General features: G+C 35.8%; 1 protein-coding gene across 1 annotated transcript in view; it reads left to right on the top strand.

The window, feature by feature from the left end:
• WDR47 (WD repeat domain 47) overlaps positions 1 to 17,083 on the top strand; it is a 57,690-nt gene extending 40,607 nt beyond the window's left edge. The window contains exons 8-15 of the mRNA XM_007106451.4: positions 852 to 1,112; positions 3,912 to 3,987; positions 5,788 to 5,945; positions 9,206 to 9,375; positions 9,938 to 10,108; positions 10,793 to 10,924; positions 13,795 to 14,013; positions 15,738 to 17,083. Of these exons, the coding sequence (XP_007106513.1) occupies positions 852 to 1,112; positions 3,912 to 3,987; positions 5,788 to 5,945; positions 9,206 to 9,375; positions 9,938 to 10,108; positions 10,793 to 10,924; positions 13,795 to 14,013; positions 15,738 to 15,880 (1,330 nt within the window). The 3' untranslated portion in view covers positions 15,881 to 17,083. The remainder of the gene's footprint in view (positions 1 to 851; positions 1,113 to 3,911; positions 3,988 to 5,787; positions 5,946 to 9,205; positions 9,376 to 9,937; positions 10,109 to 10,792; positions 10,925 to 13,794; positions 14,014 to 15,737) is intronic.
• Positions 17,084 to 18,859: the final 1,776 nt, after the last annotated feature.

The following is an 18,859-nucleotide window of genomic DNA, read 5'->3' on the forward strand; positions in this document are numbered from 1 at the left end:
GGGAAGCCCCAACACTAATGTTTAATGTAGATAAATTAGAAAATACAGTGAGTCACAATACCCCTTGGTAATTACATCCCTTATGTAGTCCTCTGTCATAATAAATCTAGGCTGAAGAAAGTGATTCTGGGCCAGTTCTGGTCTAAATCTTAAGAGAGCCTGCAGCTTCCTCTGTGCCCTTTAGAGCCCTGAGTCCAGCATAAGGAGTCAGGCTACCCTGACATAGGGAGACTTGCGGTGAGGGAAGGACCCCAAGGCCACCTTGTTTTGCTCCCTGTTTTATCTCACTAGTGCCTAAGTCAGAGCCTGGCAAATAGTTTTGGTAGAATGAATAAATGAATGAATGAGTGAATGTGTGGATAATAGGGATGCTACTTGACTTTGTCCCATCATGACCTGCTCTAGTCATCCATTTCTTAGTTGATATGACATTACTAGAAAGATGAAATGAAAATGGCTTGTTTTGTTTTGTTGGTGAGAAATTTGATAGTGGTGATATTTTTATTATTTTGGGAAATTAATTTTCATGTTGAAAATTGAACCAAAGTTATACTGGAGAAGAAACAGATTTTTATTTTCTGTTTTTTATGGTAAAAGGTGCTTTAAAAAAAAAAATCAATGATACCCATTATGCCTATCTCCTTTACAGTGGTATACTATAGGAAAATTTGGATCTTCTTTCAGTTTCTTGGTTATGTCTTAAACTGATGATGGTAATTTTTAGTACTAAACTTGTCATATATTATATGTTATATATGCGTGTATTTACCCTCTCAAATTTTCAGTCTTCTATATGTTAGGACTATGACTAAGTTTTTATTTTAATATAATTACATTGTTTTATTTTATAGGTCCATTCAAAAGCTAGGTGAATTAAATATTGGAATGGATAGCCTTGGTAATGAGGTACCAGCGCTCAACCAGCAATGTAATGGGAACAAAGGCAATGGATCTAATAATTCTTCCATCACTAGTTTTTCTACACCATCCCAAGACTCTAGTCAGAGATTAACGCATGATGCTTCAGATATTCACACAAGCACTCCTAGTAATCCTGGATCAATAAATCACATACCTTTTCTTGAGGAATCACCTTCTTGTGGAAACCAAATGTAAGTGCTTTACTTTGTTAGACCTGGAAATGTTAACTTCATACTAATAAATAAACTTGGAAAGTTGAACTTCTCTTTGGAGCCTTACAAATGAAAGTTTTTACAGTTCATTACCTACCAAATTTTTTTTTCTGATCTGCCTTCATTTATCTATATTCTCTTCTGCTAACTTCTGAGTCTCTTAATAGTCTTTATTCTCCTATTTCTCTTTTTGCTTTCTTACCACCACCAAGGCAATTCTATTTTTTTATAAGCCATCTTACTCAGAGATCATACAATTTTTGGCTTTATCTTCTCCCCAGTTTTTTCCCTTGCCATTGGTACCTTTCAACAAATAATCTTTTAATTCACAGACATCCAGGGCACAGGAAGATGTTTTCTGACGTGGTGGAATGATTGCAGCAAAACAGTCTTGGCAGCTCTGGTAGTTACAGCAATTGAGACTTCTTGCATATTTATGTTTTCAGTAGTCAGAGAAAAATTTTCATCTTGTTATCAGTAGACAAGTGTTAATTTATGCAATGGGAATAGTTGAGCATTTTCTTCCTCTATTATAACATTAAACACCTTTGGGAGTAGTTCCTTTTAAAATGCATAACTTGCTTTTGACATTTGGATGTTTACAGGAATTAGCTGTATACATTTAGCATCAAAAACTCTAGTTTTATACTTAAGAATATGTTTATCTAATATTTGCTTCTTTATTACAGTTCCTGTAACACTTGTTTTGTGTACCCCCCAAACTAGAACTCAAATTTTAAAATTGGTTTTTCTTTTTATCAAAGTATTATACATACATGGTTTAAAAGGACAAATAGCACTTCAAGGCTTAAAACAAAACAGAATCCCCTCTCTTACCCATCTTTGTCCATGACTTCTGTTTCCAGTAGGCTGCCATTTTCAACCTAGTTAGCTGTTTCTTTTGCTATGTATCTCCACATTTCTGAATAATCTGCTTCTATTGCTGTTTTTATTATCCTTGATTCCCTGCCAATTAGATTTAGCTACCATACCTTACCCACACACATTAATTTTGTCTACACCTTCTTCTAATATACATCAGTTTTTGTTTAAGTCGGTATTCAGTGTTAACATTACTATGGCCATGTAAATGTTATTTACAACTGAGTCATATAATATGAATATATTTCCTTTCACAAAACTTTTTGTTTTTCATGGGGGGAGTAATTGCCTCATTTTGGTGTGCATGTGTATGCGTATACATGCTTAGTTTTCTTGGTACTAAACTATCTGCAGATGCTGTGACAGAACTGTAAAATCATAAAACTCCTCATTACAGTAAAAAATATTAGGTACTTTCTCTTTCCATTTTTTTTTCCCCCCTGGGAGATACCCCTCCAAGATCACTCCTGGTTCACTTTATATTCATTGCTTCTAAGTCATTTTATTCAGGCCTAGAGAGTCCTGGGACTTTCCTTCACCATTCTCCTGGGAGTTTCCTTTGCCTGTTCCCTGTATTGGATCCCCTGTTTTAGGATCTCATGTAGTCTTCTGAAAAGGGGTACATCAGAGTAGAAGTTTCTGAGATCTTGCATGTCTAAATGTTTCTCATTTGACTTGTTAGTATAGCTGAGCATAGAATTCTAGAATGGAAATAATTTCTCAGAGTTTCAGAGTCATTGCTACATGCTCACATACATATTGAAAAGTCTGATGCCATTGTGATATGATCCTTTGTATGAGGACTACTGCTTTTTCCACTCTGGGATTTTTTAGGACTTTGTCTTCCCTGATGTTCTAAAACTCCATGATGATACACATCAGAGTAGGTCTGTTTTACTTCATTTTGCTGGATACTTCGTGAGCTCTTTTAAGCTGGAAACTTAAGTGCTAGAATATTGAAAACATTTATGTAGCAATTTTCTTACCTCCATTTTCTATTGATTAATTTTTTCTGGTATCATTTTTATTTTCTAAGCTCTTATTCTCTAATTTTCCTTATATTTTTTAATAGATATTTTTCTTGTTTCCTGGATTCATTATTTCTCCTTATATTTCTTAGGATTTTAATTATATTTTTGTAGTTTTTGTTTCCTTAATTGTCTTCTCTCTTCCAAATTCCTTTCTTGTTTATTTTACTCTTCGTTTTTTTTGTTTTGTTTTGTTTTGTTTTTGGCTGCATTTCACGGTTTGCAGGATCATAGTTCCCCGACCATGGGTGGAACCCATGCCCCTGCAGTGGAAGCATGGAGTCCTAACCACTGCACCACCAGGGAAGACCCTAGTCTCTGGTTTTTATTTAGGAGGCTTTCTTCAAGCATTTGACTATTGGGAGTGAGGCATTTTTTAAAAAAGCTGATTGGAAGGAAGGGCCACATGTATGGATGCATGTGTTTACCTGTTGGCCTCACTAAAAAGTGATTAAATGGAAACATTGTTTTACTGTGGGACCCTGAACTGTCCAGTTTCTGTTAGTCTTTTCTCCTGGGCCAGATAATTTTTCTAAAGAGCAATGCAGGTTCCTGCCTGGGGTAGGATTTAAGCATAGCAACCAGGATGCTGGAACTAAGCAGGGAAAAGGTAGTTGACATCTGACTATAAAATTTGTGAACTTTGACTTAATCTTTTTTCTAGAATGGCTTCTCATTCCTTCCTTACAACTAACTATGCTTTGTGTTATGGAGTCCAGAGCCTCTTAATAAATGGCTCCAGAGAGTAACTATGACTGGAGTCAGTGGGTGTCATTTGCCAAAAAAATAAATATTAGAGATTGAAAGGACAAATTAGTTTCTGTTTTGATATTCAGAGTAAACTGTACTTGAATTTCTATTCACACAGCTCATCGGAACATTCGGTCATTAAGCCACCTCTTGGAGATTCTTCAGGGAATCTGTCAAGATCAAGAGGGGAAGAGGTAATACTTAGGGGAAGGAAGGTTCATTATTTTTATATTTACTTGCAAATTTTGTCAAGGAATTCTCAATTTAAAGAAAGAACAATCTTTAGAAATAGTCATTATTGTTAATGCTGGTAGTTACCTCAGGGTAGTTGAGATTTCACTGAGTGAAGTGAAGGGGTTGCCTGAGAAATCACATTTTGAGAGTATTCGTATTAATTGTCCAGTGGTGACCTTGGTGCATGAGTTAGGGCTGTGTCACTACTCTCCGAACCCTGTGGTTAATTAGTTAAGGTATTATTATATCTTTACTCCTTTGGACTTCTCATCAATGCATTTGTTTTTTGCTTTGGAACCAGATACCCTTCCCTAACCAGTATACACCTTCACTCTATCTTATTTTCTCTAGTTCAAATTTTAACCCCATAAACAATAATTATTTCAGATGCTTATGGGGCCAAACAGGTAACATAAATGAATAAAGTTGACTATTTTTGTGATAAGTACATAGGATATTTGTCCCTTGCACAAAGAAATATGCTGGCCTAGTGTTTTTAGTTCTTTTGATTTTCAAGAAAAGCTAGAAAGTTAGATTTTTATGTGAAATCTATTTTTTCAATGGCAACAAATTAAAAAAAAATTTAAATACACTGGAGAAGAACAGGTAAAGTTAATTTTGGCTCTGCCACTTCTGCTGTAAAGCAACCCTTAGTAATTATTATTAATGTGCTATCGGCCATTTAATCAATTAGTCATTCTCCTCCATTTTTCTCTTATCTACCCATGCTATTCATTTGGTAAATAGTCACCTTTCTTGTATATGGATTAATGGAAAAATGTAGTATTTCTAGTCAAATAAATTGATATGAATAATACAAGAATTCAATTCAGTTACATAAGACAAACAGAGTGTAATATATTAGGTTTAACTCCTACTCCCCCATGAGGATGTATTGCTGATTACATAAAAATTTGGGTAGGGAGATGCATAGTCTCTTCATTGATATAATCACTATGGATTCTAGAGCTCTCAGCATACAACCAGAGCTGAAGTGATTTGCCTTTGGAACGTATGAATGTCAAGTACATATGCAAAGACAGAATTTGGTTGGGTCTCTGCACCACACCCAGCCTGAAGAGCTCTGTTCCAGGTCCAGGGTCCAGTCCTGGTCAGGGTAGCAGGGTGGTTTCAAATAATGCCAATAATAGCAGTCACCAAAACTTTTATACAGCGCTGTTTCAACTTGCCTTCCTCAGAAGAGGGCTGTGGACAGACAGGTTGACAGTTTAAAATAGAAATGAGGCTGAAATTAAATGTTCTGATTAAAATCATTTTTACAGTTTTAAAAGGGTATTTTACAATTTGAGTTTGAAATATTAAAGTATTCATTGCTGGAGATAATGGCAAACTTTTTTTTTAACCCTAAAATGGTTAAATAATAGTGTTTTATATTTCCTACTTTTAGAAACATGAACAGTTTTCTGTTTTTGTAAGAACTATACATGTGGGCTATTTTTTTCCTTGACAGTTAAAGAGAACTTAATATGGGAATGCATATTCTTATTTTTTGTCATAGTAAGCGAAGAAAAACTTGAATGTCTGTGATCTGTGTGAGCTTAGTTTAGCAATGAGTAGCAAAAATAGAAAAATTGGGCTTAATTTGGATTTGCCATTCAAAAGAATGTATGATTGTAGATTATGAACATAAAAGTGATGAAGTGAATACTACAGTTCAGATGAATTTAAAATGAGATAAAGACAAATTCTTTTAAATTCATTTTTTTATAGAATGACTTTCATATTCATTCTTTCCATAGGATGACAAATCAAAAAAGCAGTTTGTTTGTATTAATACCCTAGAAGACACACAAGCTGTTAGAGCAGTGGCTTTTCATCCAGGTGGTGGTCTATATGCTGTCGGTTCAAATTCAAAAACTCTGAGAGTATGTGCCTATCCAGAAGTAATTGATCCAAGGTAAGGATAGATGATTTATTGTGCCATTCTTACTTTAGTTTTTAATTTAGCTATATGGTCCCTTTTTTAAGAATTGCCATTCAGGGCTTCCCTGGTGGCGCAGTGGTTGCGCGTCCGCCTGCCGATGCAGGGGACACGGGTTCGTGCCCCGGTCCGGGAGGATCCCACATGCCGCGGAGCGGCTGGGCCCGTGAGCCATGGCCGCTGAGCCTGCGCGTCCGGAGCCTGTGCTCCGCAACAATTTTTATTTCTTTTCCTTTTATTAAGCTTTTACATTTTTGTTTTCAATACTTAGGAAATATACATAAGAATCATCGATTAACTTTATAAGTTGTTTTTCATAAAATGTTTTTGATTAGGCCATTGTTCACTCAATAGTCTAGTTTTCTTTATTTACATGGTTTTTGTTAATTTTTAAAAAAATCTGCACTATCCTTCTAGCTTAATTACATAAAGACAAAGTATTGCTGGTTATAGACTTGGAGAAAATTTAAAATGTCTTATACTAATAACTTCAAAGAAGTATTAGGTTGAACTATATGAAATTGCTGATATTTGACCATTTTGATCTAGAAAGATTCAGTTTTCATTCGGTCAACCTAATTATGATTTTAGTCTCTTGTTTTAACAGATTATGGGATTTGAAAATAAGAGATATATCTTTAAAGGCATATGTCACAAAAAAACAGGCACATGACCTTATGTATTAGGTGTACAACTAATTCTTTAAAGTTACTGAGAAAGCATATACCTTAGATATAATCTCACAGAAAACCGAATTTGAACTCTTTTTGTCAATTTATTTGTCAAGGCTTTTACTATCAAAATAAATAGGCATTATAAAGATCAAGAACTATTTGGTAGATTTTGTGGTTAGAGAAATGGCCACAAATGGAATAGTTTTCATACCAGTAGACACAAACACTCAAACAAAACAAGCTACACATCTTTAAAAATAAAAAGCAGTACATGTCATAATATGTTTTGGAAACTTTTTACAACCCTTAGGCTTTTTTATTACAACCCCAGTTTGGAGAACAGAGGGGCGAGATTATTTATTTATTTGCATTTTTTGGTATATCTCTGTATCTGAAACTAGAAATTTAGGCTTTTGGACTGCAGTAGCATTTAAAGGTTGGGAAGGGGAATAGGGATCTTGTTAGATGATAGTAATATAATTTATTGGTGCTCATTGTGTTAGTTAAGTAGGATTATATGAGAGAGACTAGGCAGAATTCCAGATCAGGGCGTGGAAAAGAGCAACAATTATGTAGGCAGAGCCAAAGACTTTGTATATTTAAGGTTAATCTGATCTTAAATTGACTTTCCTCTTTTGTATTTCTCATGCTGGCACAGATGTTTCATAGACTCCCTTGAAGAAACTGATTTTTATGAAAATAAATTCATTTATTTAACAAATATATTTTGCGCTCCTTCTACGTGCTAGGCTTTGGAGATAGTTGTGAGTAAAACAAACATGTTCATTGACCTATGGAACTTCTGTTTTAGTGGAGAAGATGGATATTATGGAGCTAGGCACACTAATAAATGTAATTATATACATTGTGGTAGGTGCTATGAAGAGAAAGTACAAGGTGCTGTAACATAGTAAAATGGGAGATGAGGGAACTGGGGAGTCAGAGTAGGACCTCTTTGAAGAAGAGGTGTTAAAGCTGAGATCTGAGGGTGAGTAGAACCTAGCCATGTGAAGAGAAGGGAGAAGATAGTAATTAGAGGGAACATGAAGTGAGAAAGAGCTTGGCTTTTTAAGGAACCAAAACAAGTTCAGATCGGCTGGAGTATTGTGAGCTGTAGTGTGATGAGGCTACAGAGATAGATGTGAACTAAATTATGCAGTTTTGTATCCATTTTGGATTTTATGGTGAGTGCAGTGGGAAGCTGCTGAAAGTTTTCAGCAGAACAGTATTGTGATGTAAACTCTGGGTCAGATGGCAATAAGATTAGATGCTAGGAGAAAGGTAGGAGGCTGTGGTCAGTGGCTGGTGTGATGGCAGTGGAAAATGGATGGAGGTAAAATCCATTTAAAGAAAGAATTGGTTGGCCCTGGCAATGAACTGGATGTGCAGCTGAAAAGAGAATCTTGATCTGATTTATTTTCTCTATCACTATTAAGCACCTTGTAAATGTTGAAGATTTATCAATATTATTGTTTTTTAAAAATTTCTTAATTATGAAAATTTTAAGCATACACAGAAGTAGAGATTAGTACACTGAAATGCATTTGTCAAGATTTTTGTCACATTTCTTCATCCTTTTTGTTTACTAAAGTATTTTAAGGTATTTTAATCCTAGATATGTCATTTCACCCTTAAGGATGAATCTCCAGAAACATGTACATTTTCTTACATAGACTTGATGTTATCATTATACCTATAGTATCTTAATATTAGTCTATGTTTTAAAGTACAGATAAGATGCTGCTACTCCACTAAACCAATGTTAGACTCCCATTAAAGGCCAAGCTATCGAGGAGCATGGCATTTAGGACCTTCCCCAGCTGTGCTTGCTGCTCCTCACCCATCATGTCTGTCCCACTCAGTCTCTGGAATGCCCCAGGCTTCTCCCCGCCAGTCCCACAGACTTTTTCCCATGCTGCATGCTGGGCTGGTCTCCCCACTATATTTTATCTTCACTGAAGCAGTTTTCCTGCCTTCATCTTTTTCTGTAATAATTCTCCCTGTCCTTTAAGGCCTAGTACCTTGTATTGGACTATAATATTTATACTTGCTTTACTGTATGTGGGTAGTCATGAAACATCTACCCCTGCCAGATATTAAACTCAGGACAGAGCTCTTGCTGCTTGTATTTTTTCTCTGTCCTTTTCTCTATCCTTTGCCTTCCCCTAGCCCTAGGAAATTGCTCATATTATATGCTTAATAAATGTTTATTGAACTTTTTGAATTAGAAGCATCATTAGCTCTTTTTAAAATTCTTTTGGGAATTGAAAAATATATGAAAATATGTGAAATGAAGACTTAAAAAATATCCTCTTCCCTATGTGGTCTGAAATAAGACTTAAGATTAGTATAATAATAGTTAATAATTTTACTTTTGGATTTTAAATATGCTTTAAATTTATTTTGTCTAAGAGTTTGAAAATTATTGTTAACATATTGTCTGATACTTTTTTTGCTCCCTCCCTCAAGAACAACCATAATGCAGAACTTCACATTCACTTCACATTCATTAACCTTAGTAAGCAAGAAGTTGAAATATCTTTTTGCGATTTTTCTTTCTAGTGCACATGACATCCCTAAGCAGCCAGTGGTACGTTTTAAAAGGAATAAACATCACAAAGGATCCATTTACTGTGTGGCCTGGAGTCCTTGTGGACAGTTATTAGCGACAGGATCAAATGACAAATACGTCAAAGTGCTGCCCTTCAATGCAGAGACTTGTAATGCAACAGGTAGGGGCCGAGTATGTAAGCAGTAGCTTGCCAGTGTGTTCTTTATGTTTCCCCATGTGTGTCTCTGATATAGCTCTGTATTGTTTTCAGTAAAATCTAAGAATATACCATTAAGAATTTTTTTACATTCTAATTGCTTGCATTCATGAGGCATTATTCTTTTTTAATCAGTTCTTACAAGGTGGCCAGGTGGTGTCTAATCCTCAGAAAATTATTGTCATCAGAAAAATAACTTTTAAATAACTTCTAGAATTGTATTAGTGAATATTTTCCAGAGAGTATCTGTTTTTTCTTTCATTTTCTTTGGGATAAAAGCCAAGAAGGTAACTCTACATATAGCTCTGTTTTAGTGATGATGATAACCTAGTCGGTATTTTGATTTCTTGACGTTTTTTACTCAGTGAAGTGAAATTGATTATTATATCAATTCCGAAATGAAAATATAAACCATACCATTCTACCGTTCTACTACTCTTGGTCAGTTTGGAGGCAGTTTAGCAATCTCAGATTATCACAGTAAGTTGAGCAGCGTCTTTTTTTAAAATTCTTATTGCTGTTTCAGGACCGGATCTGGAATTTAGTATGCATGATGGGACAATTAGAGACTTGGCATTTATGGAAGGCCCAGAAAGTGGTGGAGCTATTTTGATAAGTGCTGGAGCAGGGGATTGTAACATTTATACAACCGATTGTCAAAGAGGACAGGGCCTCCATGCTCTGAGTGGGCATACCGGTATGTGATATCAGTCTCAGATGCTACTCTTCTTTTTGTTCATCCCATGCTTTTTCCCCCTACGCATTTTCATTAATGGGGGTATATTGCATCAAAAGGGATTTCTTCAGGACAGGAAATTTTTATTTCAAAAATCTAAATTGTGAACTTTGGATGAGAACACAGTAATGATAGCTAACATTTTCCTTTACTTATACACATAATTCCTTAATTTAATCCTCACAACAGCCTTATAAGGCCAGAAGTTCTATCTCCATCTTATACGTGGAAAAGGCAAAACTTGAAAAGGCAAAATGACTTGCTCATTATCTTACTGCCAAACATGGCAGAACAGGTCTGTCCCTTCCAAAGCTGGTGATCTAATCCTGCAATCCTGTGCTTCCTCTTTGGAAAATTTGCCCTAATTTCAAATGATAATATTTTTTTCAGTACTAATTATGATGTCCTGAAATATTTGACTCACCAAAAAAGGTTAAGTTTATACAGCATGGTTTTGATGTGCCTTTTACTGAATTTAATTTTTTGAAAATTGCCAATATATTTGATATATATGGAAAATCCCTGCCACACAGTATATTTGATTAACTAGATTAGACGTGCTCAACAGTAAGGAGTACTTAGCTTTGAATGTGTTATAGAAAAATACTGTTCCACAGTAATAACTGATTATATGATCTTTTATAGGGCATATTTTAGCGCTTTACACTTGGAGCGGCTGGATGATTGCGTCTGGTTCCCAAGATAAGACTGTTAGGTTCTGGGATCTCCGTGTACCAAGCTGTGTTCGCGTTGTTGGCACAACATTCCATGGAACTGGTAGGTTTTTTTGGAATTTAAACAAATTTATATGAGAAAGAAACTTTATAGATTGCACTTACTTCTTCTCCCCTGCAAAACATGTTAAAAAAAAATAGGAACAGTAGAAACGAACTACTGGGCATTTTATTGATTACCTTAAATTCTTACAAAATGCTTTCATCTGTTACTTTATTTGTAAAAATAATATTCAGCTAAGGAAACCAAGGCCCGAGGAGATTAAGTATCATGCCCTAATTATTCTGTTAGCAGGGTCGTTTTAGAACTCAGACCTTTTAAAAAAAACATTTTTAAATTGCATACACATGGCAAAAATTGAGCAAAAGGGTGTAAAACATTTTCTTCCCACTCCTGTTTCTTGGTGTCTTTCCCTAAGGGACCAGTTTCTTATTTATTCTTCTAGGAATATTCTGTAAGTATATAAGCAAAAAGTTTGTATATCATAATCTCCCTTCTCCTTTAAACACACATATACACAGACACAAATGGTAGCATATGACATGTGCCTCGCTTTTTAAATTTAACATGGATTGCTCCGTGTAAACTGAGGCTACTGCTCTTTGTGTTATATCACCTTTTAAAATACTGGTATCTAAAAGTGACAGTATTCTGCCATTGTCTTTATTTTAGAGTCCCTTTTCTGCCTTTGTAGTTTTTAATAGCAGTTCTGTGGTACTATTCCAAGTGAAAAGACCTGTCTTATATTCTTAATGTTTTTGTTTTCTTTGTAATGCTTTATCTATTCTCTCAACTTTCATGGACCTTTTTCTATACTTTGAATCAAACCAGATATGTTCTTCCACTTGTCTGCTCATGGTCAGGTCCTCTCATGTTTGGTCTTAGCTTTACTAGCACATTGCCAGAAAGGTCTTCTTTGCCTTAATTGGGACCTTACCATTATTTTCTATCTTCGAAATTGTTTATCTCCTTTATACCTTTTATCACTATTTAAAGTTATATATTTGTGTGTTTATTGCTGGTCTCCTTCAGTAGATTTTAAGTTTCACAAAGGCAGCAGTCATATCTGTTTAACATCTACCAGAGTAGATTTAACATCTACCATAGTGCCTGGCTCAAGGGAGTAGTGATCTAATAACTTTGTTGAATAAATGAACCTAGATTTCTGTTGGCACCATAAACTTTGCACTTGTAAAGCTAAACTCATTATATTTCCCCTGGAAATCTGCTCTTATTTCCATTTTCTCTGTGTTTGATAATGGTTCTCTTATTTCCTTGTGCACATAGATTTGAAATCTGGGGCTCATTTTTCACTTATTTTTTTGCCCCCATCCAGGCAGTTAATTGACAAGACTGTTGATTCTTTATTAAATTTTTTCCTGAAATCTGTCTACATGTCATCATTCAGGCCCTTATTCTCTCCTTATTCTACTATTCTATCTTGTCTTCCAGTGGTTTCCCTTCTATAGTCTGTCAATTTTAATTTGATACACACTTTCACATAGATTAATCTTCCCAGAGCACTCCTTGGATCATGTATATCTCTTGCGTAGAAACCTGCAATGATGTTGGGCTGTGTACAGGAACAAGCTCACACTCTGCAGTTTGGCTTTCAAGATGCTTGACGGTCTGGTCCTAACCTGCCCTTATGTCTCAGCTACAAGCTACCTTTTATGTTAACTTGTGAAAGCAAGTAACTGCAGTCAAACTAAGCTACCTATCCTTAAACGTTTTTATTCCTTTCCTTTAAACATTTTCTCATGTAATTCCTCCTGATAGCCTCTTCTTTTCTCTATCAAAAATTCAAGCAAATGTGACGAAGTGAGAGAGTGGCAGGGACATATATGCACTACCAAATGTAAATTAGATAGCTAGTGGGAAGCTGCCGCATAGCACAGGGAGATCAGCTCTGTGCTTTGTGACCACGAGAGGGGTGAGAGGGAGGGAGACGCAAGAGGGAAGAGATATGGGAACATATGTATATGTATAACTGATTCACTTTGTTGTAAAGGAGAAACTAACACACTATTGTAAAACAGTTATACTCCAATAAAGATGTTAAAAAAAATTCAAGCAAAGATTATTTCTAATTACACATGTGTAATACATGTAAACACATTCTCTCTTATTTACACTGTTTACTATTCTTCAGGATCTAACTTATGTCCCTTTTTTCTGTTAACTCTTCGCAGGCCACTTTGGTCTAGAGTAGTGCTCTTCAACCTTATTTTCATTATTGCTTTCCTTAAGGAGAAAAACAAAATTAAATTTTTTCCTAACAAAATAAATTAAATACTAAGGAATGAGATTTTGGTTTGGTAGGGCTGAACTTCGAAGGGCTACAAACCATTGTTAATATTTAGGATTTTTTTGTCCTCTGAGAACTAGTTTGCACCCCCATGGAGGCATTATTCTATGGCCTAGAGTCAAGGGTCCAACCTGTAGACTCAGAGCTTATTTTTTGTTCAGTTCCTGTTGGCGGTTAATCATGTGTTGCTTAGAGATATTTCCCACGCTGTGTCCTAAAACATATTTTGTTATTTAATCTTTTGTTCCCCCAACTAGACTCTAAGCTGGGTATGGGAGAATTTCTGGACACTTACCCAGTAGTGAAAACACTGCATTAGGAAAAGTGGCTCATCTATTGCACTATAGGTAATGCTGCTCCAGGGGGTTCTCCCAAAGGACAAAAAAAAAGAGCTTTCTCATATCTCACAGAATCTTGCTTCATATATCCTCTAAAAAAAGGATGCAAGTATTTATTGGTTGACAGTTTGTATTTTTCCATAACTGAACAGTATTGATAAGCTACATTAAATCTTTAGTGTATGGTTCAGTGAACATAAGTAGCTGTTGTAGTTTAGCTATATTGATTTTTGCATATCGAACCTTCCATTCCTCTTGCTATACAGGCAGTGCAGTGGCATCTGTAGCTGTAGATCCCAGTGGCCGTCTCTTAGCCACAGGACAAGAAGATTCCAGCTGCATGTTATATGACATAAGAGGAGGAAGAATGGTACAAAGTTACCACCCTCATTCCAGTGATGTTCGCTCTGTTCGATTCTCTCCTGGAGCTCACTACTTGCTAACAGGATCCTATGATATGAAAATAAAGGTGACAGACCTACAAGGTGATGGAAATTGACCTCTTTCCTTTTTTTTAGTCTTTCCTATTCTATTTGGAATCTTTCTTTTATGTTAATCTAGTGTGATTGACTATACAACATTTTCTACTTTTAGTTTTATAGCTTCTGCTGAGCAAATTACTTGGTAAATGTATTGAGAATAATTGTAACAAATTATTAAATTGAGCAGTCTTATTTTTATTGTTAAATAGTTTTAAAAATATTTAAAATAATCAACATTTTTTATACTGAATCATTTTGAGTTCAGTGATGGTAGATGTTAAAATATACATATATGTATCAATACTCCTGCTGCTACTTTAAAATAACATAGTGTATAATCTGTATAATTATATCTTCAGTATCTAGTTTTGTTTTTAAACATACATTAAGCAAATATTTACTGTGTACCAACTAGGGACAGACAGAGAGATGAATAAGACAGGTAACTTTCTTCCTGATGGAGCTTACATTTTAGAGGTCAATAAAAAGCAAACCAGTAAACAGTATAATTTTAGGTATTGGCAAGTGCTGTTAAACGATTGGCAGGTGCTGTTAAACCATTAGCAAGGCAGGAGAGAGTGACAGGGTGGCTAGGGGAAGACTGCTGGGCAGGCTAGAGTAGGTCTCACCAGGGAGGTGCCATTTGCACAGAGACCTGGTGAGAAGAACAAGCTGTGCCAGGACCCTAGGAACAGACCAAAGCACGGTCAAGGTGCTGAGGCAGGAGTGGATTTGGCTTGCTCATGACACTGCAAGAAACCAGTGTGGCTGGAACTTAGTGAACCGAGGGAGAGAGAGGCAGGAGAATAAATCAGAGGCAGGGTTTTGTAGGCATTTAAAAAAGCATAATAGGAATCCTTTGGAAGATTTAAAATAGGGAGTGATATGGTCTGACAATTTTAAAAATAATTTTGAATCATAGGGAGAATGTGTAAGTATAAATATCTGCGAGGAGGCAATTGGACCAATTCAGGTGGAAGATGATGGTGGCTTGGACTAGGGTTGTAAAGGTGGAGGTAGTAATAAGTGACTGAATTACGGATGTATTTTAGTTTGTTTCTGTTAAGTTTGGGGAGTGAGGGAAAAAGGAATCAGTGCTGATTCCTAGGTTTTTGGCATGAGCAATCAGGTGGTACCATTGAGATGAGGAAGACAGGTAGGGAGAGGAACAGGTTTAGGCAAGAAAATCAAGAGTTTGTTTTAAACAGATTATACTTAAGATGACTGTCAAGGCAGTCAAGTGAGGTCAAATAGCTGTTTGTCTACTAGTTGAGCTCAGGTGAGAAGTCAAGGTTGGAGATGAAATGTGCATGAATCTTAAGTATATAAGTGGCTGTGGTAGTATGGTACTAGGTGAAATTTCGTAGGAGATGAGGTATAAAGGGAACAAGAAATTTGAAGGCTGACTGTTGGGATTCACCAAACTTTAACTCAGGAGGAAGAGGACAAACATCAAAGGAGGCTGAGGTGTAGTGGCACTGAAGTCAGGGAGCTATCAAGGGGAGAGAGTTTCAAGGACAGAGTGGCAGCCGTGTCATGTTGCTGTGTATATGTTACCAAATACTGCTCACATAATTAGGTCTTCAGTAATTTAAACTGTTTAAACTTTCAATGTACTATATTAATGTATTAGGCTTTTATATACTGTAATGTCTTAAAGTAATAGGAAGTCTATGAAATCTATACATATTTTGTACTGTAAGTCAAATCTCTTTTCTTTAATTTAGGAGACCTCACTAAACAGCTTCCTATCATGGTGGTGGGGGAACACAAGGACAAAGTCATTCAGTGCAGGTGGCACACCCAGGATCTTTCCTTCCTGTCGTCTTCTGCAGACAGAACTGTAACCCTTTGGACATACAGTGGATAGAGTACAGCCAATGTCAGTCTATGCAGTGAGGGCACAGACTTAAGACTACTGAGTTGTGAACATTACAAATTTGAAGAACGCGGACTGACCTGGAAGGTGGCTTAGCACGAGGAGGCCCCTTATTACCACGTATCCCTGTGATAGGAGCTGTTGGGTGGTGTTATTCTGCAGTGCTTTCAGTCTTCCATGTGAGCTCGTGCTGCTGTGACCTGCTGTATGTAGTCTTGTTGCCAAAGTCTGTGGAAGAGCTCTTATGTTGTCAGTGTGCACTCTAAGTCAAGGTGGCCGATGTGTTTACAGTTTAGTATTAAATGCATTCCTTGGTCTTCACCTAAATGACAGTTTTATATACACATTGAAACTGAACTATACTTTAAGCATATTATTACATGTAATGCAACCAAGTTCTACACAGATTAAACATAGTTATTCAGAAATTACTTTTGCTTTTCTCACAATCCCATGATATTGTATCACTTGTCAGCTAGAGATCAGAATTTTATATGTCTCCCCAGAGTTACATTGCTGTTTTAACTAAGGATCACTATGGAGTTTTAAAATGGGTGGAAAACTGCTTCTTAGTTCATTATGTGGTATAAGCCTTTTCTTTTTTCTTAAACCCAGGGATAGAATTACTCTTTTGTCACATTATTTTGTTTCAGGCTTAAAAGGTAAATGTGTTTGCTTCAGAAACTTGTTAATTTCAATTTTTTGGATGCAACAAGATACCTCCCTTCTAAACTGTACTGTAGGCAGAGCAGCAGCATTATGTGATGCAACACTTGATGGTACAGTAAATTTACCGGCTAGCATTTTTCCTTTTCAAAATTAAAAACTTTGCCATAGACTAGCATGGCTTGAAGTGCTATGTCTGCATGATAATTTAAAATGGAAAATTTAAACTTTGCACTCCAAAAGCTTATTCGGATTCTTTTCATGCACTGTTTTGTGTAATGCAGAATAATGATTTTATTTCTGTGGCATTGTAGATCCTAACATTTATGTATCTTTATTTTCATATTGTACAGTAATTTTACTTTAAATTATTAAATAGCCTATTTTATTTATTTCAAATGCAGTTGAGTTGGTTCTAATTATTGAACTGTCTGTGCACTGTGTGTAGCAAGCATTTTTAATCTATTGTATACAAGTGGAAAGGGTATTAGAAGTGTAACTGTGCTATTATTTCAATAAAGACCTCTTGACACCTTAAACTATTCCTGTTCTTCAGTGTCTGTGGTTTTCAGTTTAGAGTGTTGTTTTTTCCAGTTTACTTGGCAGTAGTGTGGTCCAGTGGATGAACCCCACAATCACTTTCTTAAGTTTCTTTTTAAATTTCTCATAGTAACTTACTTTTTAATCCTTTGCAACTGTCTTACTTTTGTGTGTCTTCTCTTTTATTCACTATCTAGAGAACTTTATATACTGAATATATTGTAAAAGTTAATTAATAAAAGCTGGGCAAAATATATAAATTCTAACTTTGACTACAAATATGTTGAGTCGAGTACTTTAGAAATAAAATATGATTAGCTTGTGGATATTCAGTAGTACAGTTTTCCTACCTCTCAGGCATGCAGAAGGGAATTCTGCTAAAAACAGGCCACAGTCTCCTTTAGTTTACTTTCATACTTAGTTTTACACATTTTAGATGTTATAGCAGGCCATTAGTGTTAATTTAAAACTAGAAAAAAAGGGTAATTTCTTGATGTAGACCAGATCAACTTCATGGTAAAAAGTGTTCATAAAATTATGTATTCTACCTCCATCACTGTCAAGGAGAAAACTTTAACATCCTCCCATATGTTGGGTATTTGTACTTTGCAGTGCATTAGATATAAGCACTAGAAATTATCTTACTTATTTCAGTAACTGTCTGGTTACATATGTCCTTTTTCCTGTGCCTCCACATTGTCTTCTGCATGGAGGTGAATAGATTCTTGGAGGTTCATGTGAGAGAGAAAATACGAGAACTGAAGTATCTATAGTCTCTGAATCCTCTGTTGGGGGTTCAGGGAAGGAGAGTGGCGATGGGAGGGTGGTGTAGAAGTTCTTGACTTCTCCCTGGCAGAAGCTTCAGAGGTCTGATTCAAATTTCACTTTAAAAAAAATTTTATTTTTAATTTTATTTTAAATTTTTTTGGCCATGCTGCTCAGCTTTCAGGATCTTAGTTCCCTGACCAAGGATTGAACCCGGGCCACAGCAGTGAAAATGCCAAGTCCTAACCACTGGACAGCCGGGGAATTCCCCAAGTTTCATTTTTTTAATGTTTAATTATTTTTTAAAAAATTGTGATAAGCCAAAGGACATAACAGTGAAAGGGCAACCCATGAAATCAGAGAAAATACTTGCAAATCATGTCTGATAAAGGATTGATATCCAGAATATATAAAGAACTCCTACAGCTCAACAACAACCAAAAAAAAAAAAGTGATTAAAAAATGGGCAAAGGACTTGAATAGACATTTCTCCAAAGAAGATAGACAAGTGGCCAATAAGCACATGAAAAGATAATATCATTAATCATTAGAGAAATGCAATTGAAAACCACTGCACACCCAATAGGATGGCCGCTATCAAAAGAACTAAGTGTTGGCATGCATGTGGAGAAATTGGAACTCTTGTGCATTGTTGGTGGGGAAAATGGTGCAGCTGCTGTGGAAAACAGTATGGTGGTCCCTCAAAAAGCTAAAAATGGAATTACCGTTTGATCCAGGAATTGCACTTCTAGGTATATATGCTCAAAATAATTGAAATCAGTGTCGCAAAAAGATATTGTACACTGATGTTCATAGCAGCATTACTCACAAGAGCCAAAATGTGCAAGAAACTGGAGTCCAACAGATAAATGGATAAACTGTGGTATACAATACAATGGAATATTATTCAGCCTTTAAAAAGGAAGGAAATTTTGATCTGTTACAACATGGATGATCCTTGAGGATATAATGTTAAGTGAAATAAGCCAGTCACAAAAC

The sequence above is a fragment of the Physeter macrocephalus genome, chromosome 4 (assembly GCF_002837175.3).
Source record: "Physeter macrocephalus isolate SW-GA chromosome 4, ASM283717v5, whole genome shotgun sequence".
NCBI classification, from domain to species: Eukaryota; Metazoa; Chordata; class Mammalia; order Artiodactyla; family Physeteridae; genus Physeter; species Physeter macrocephalus.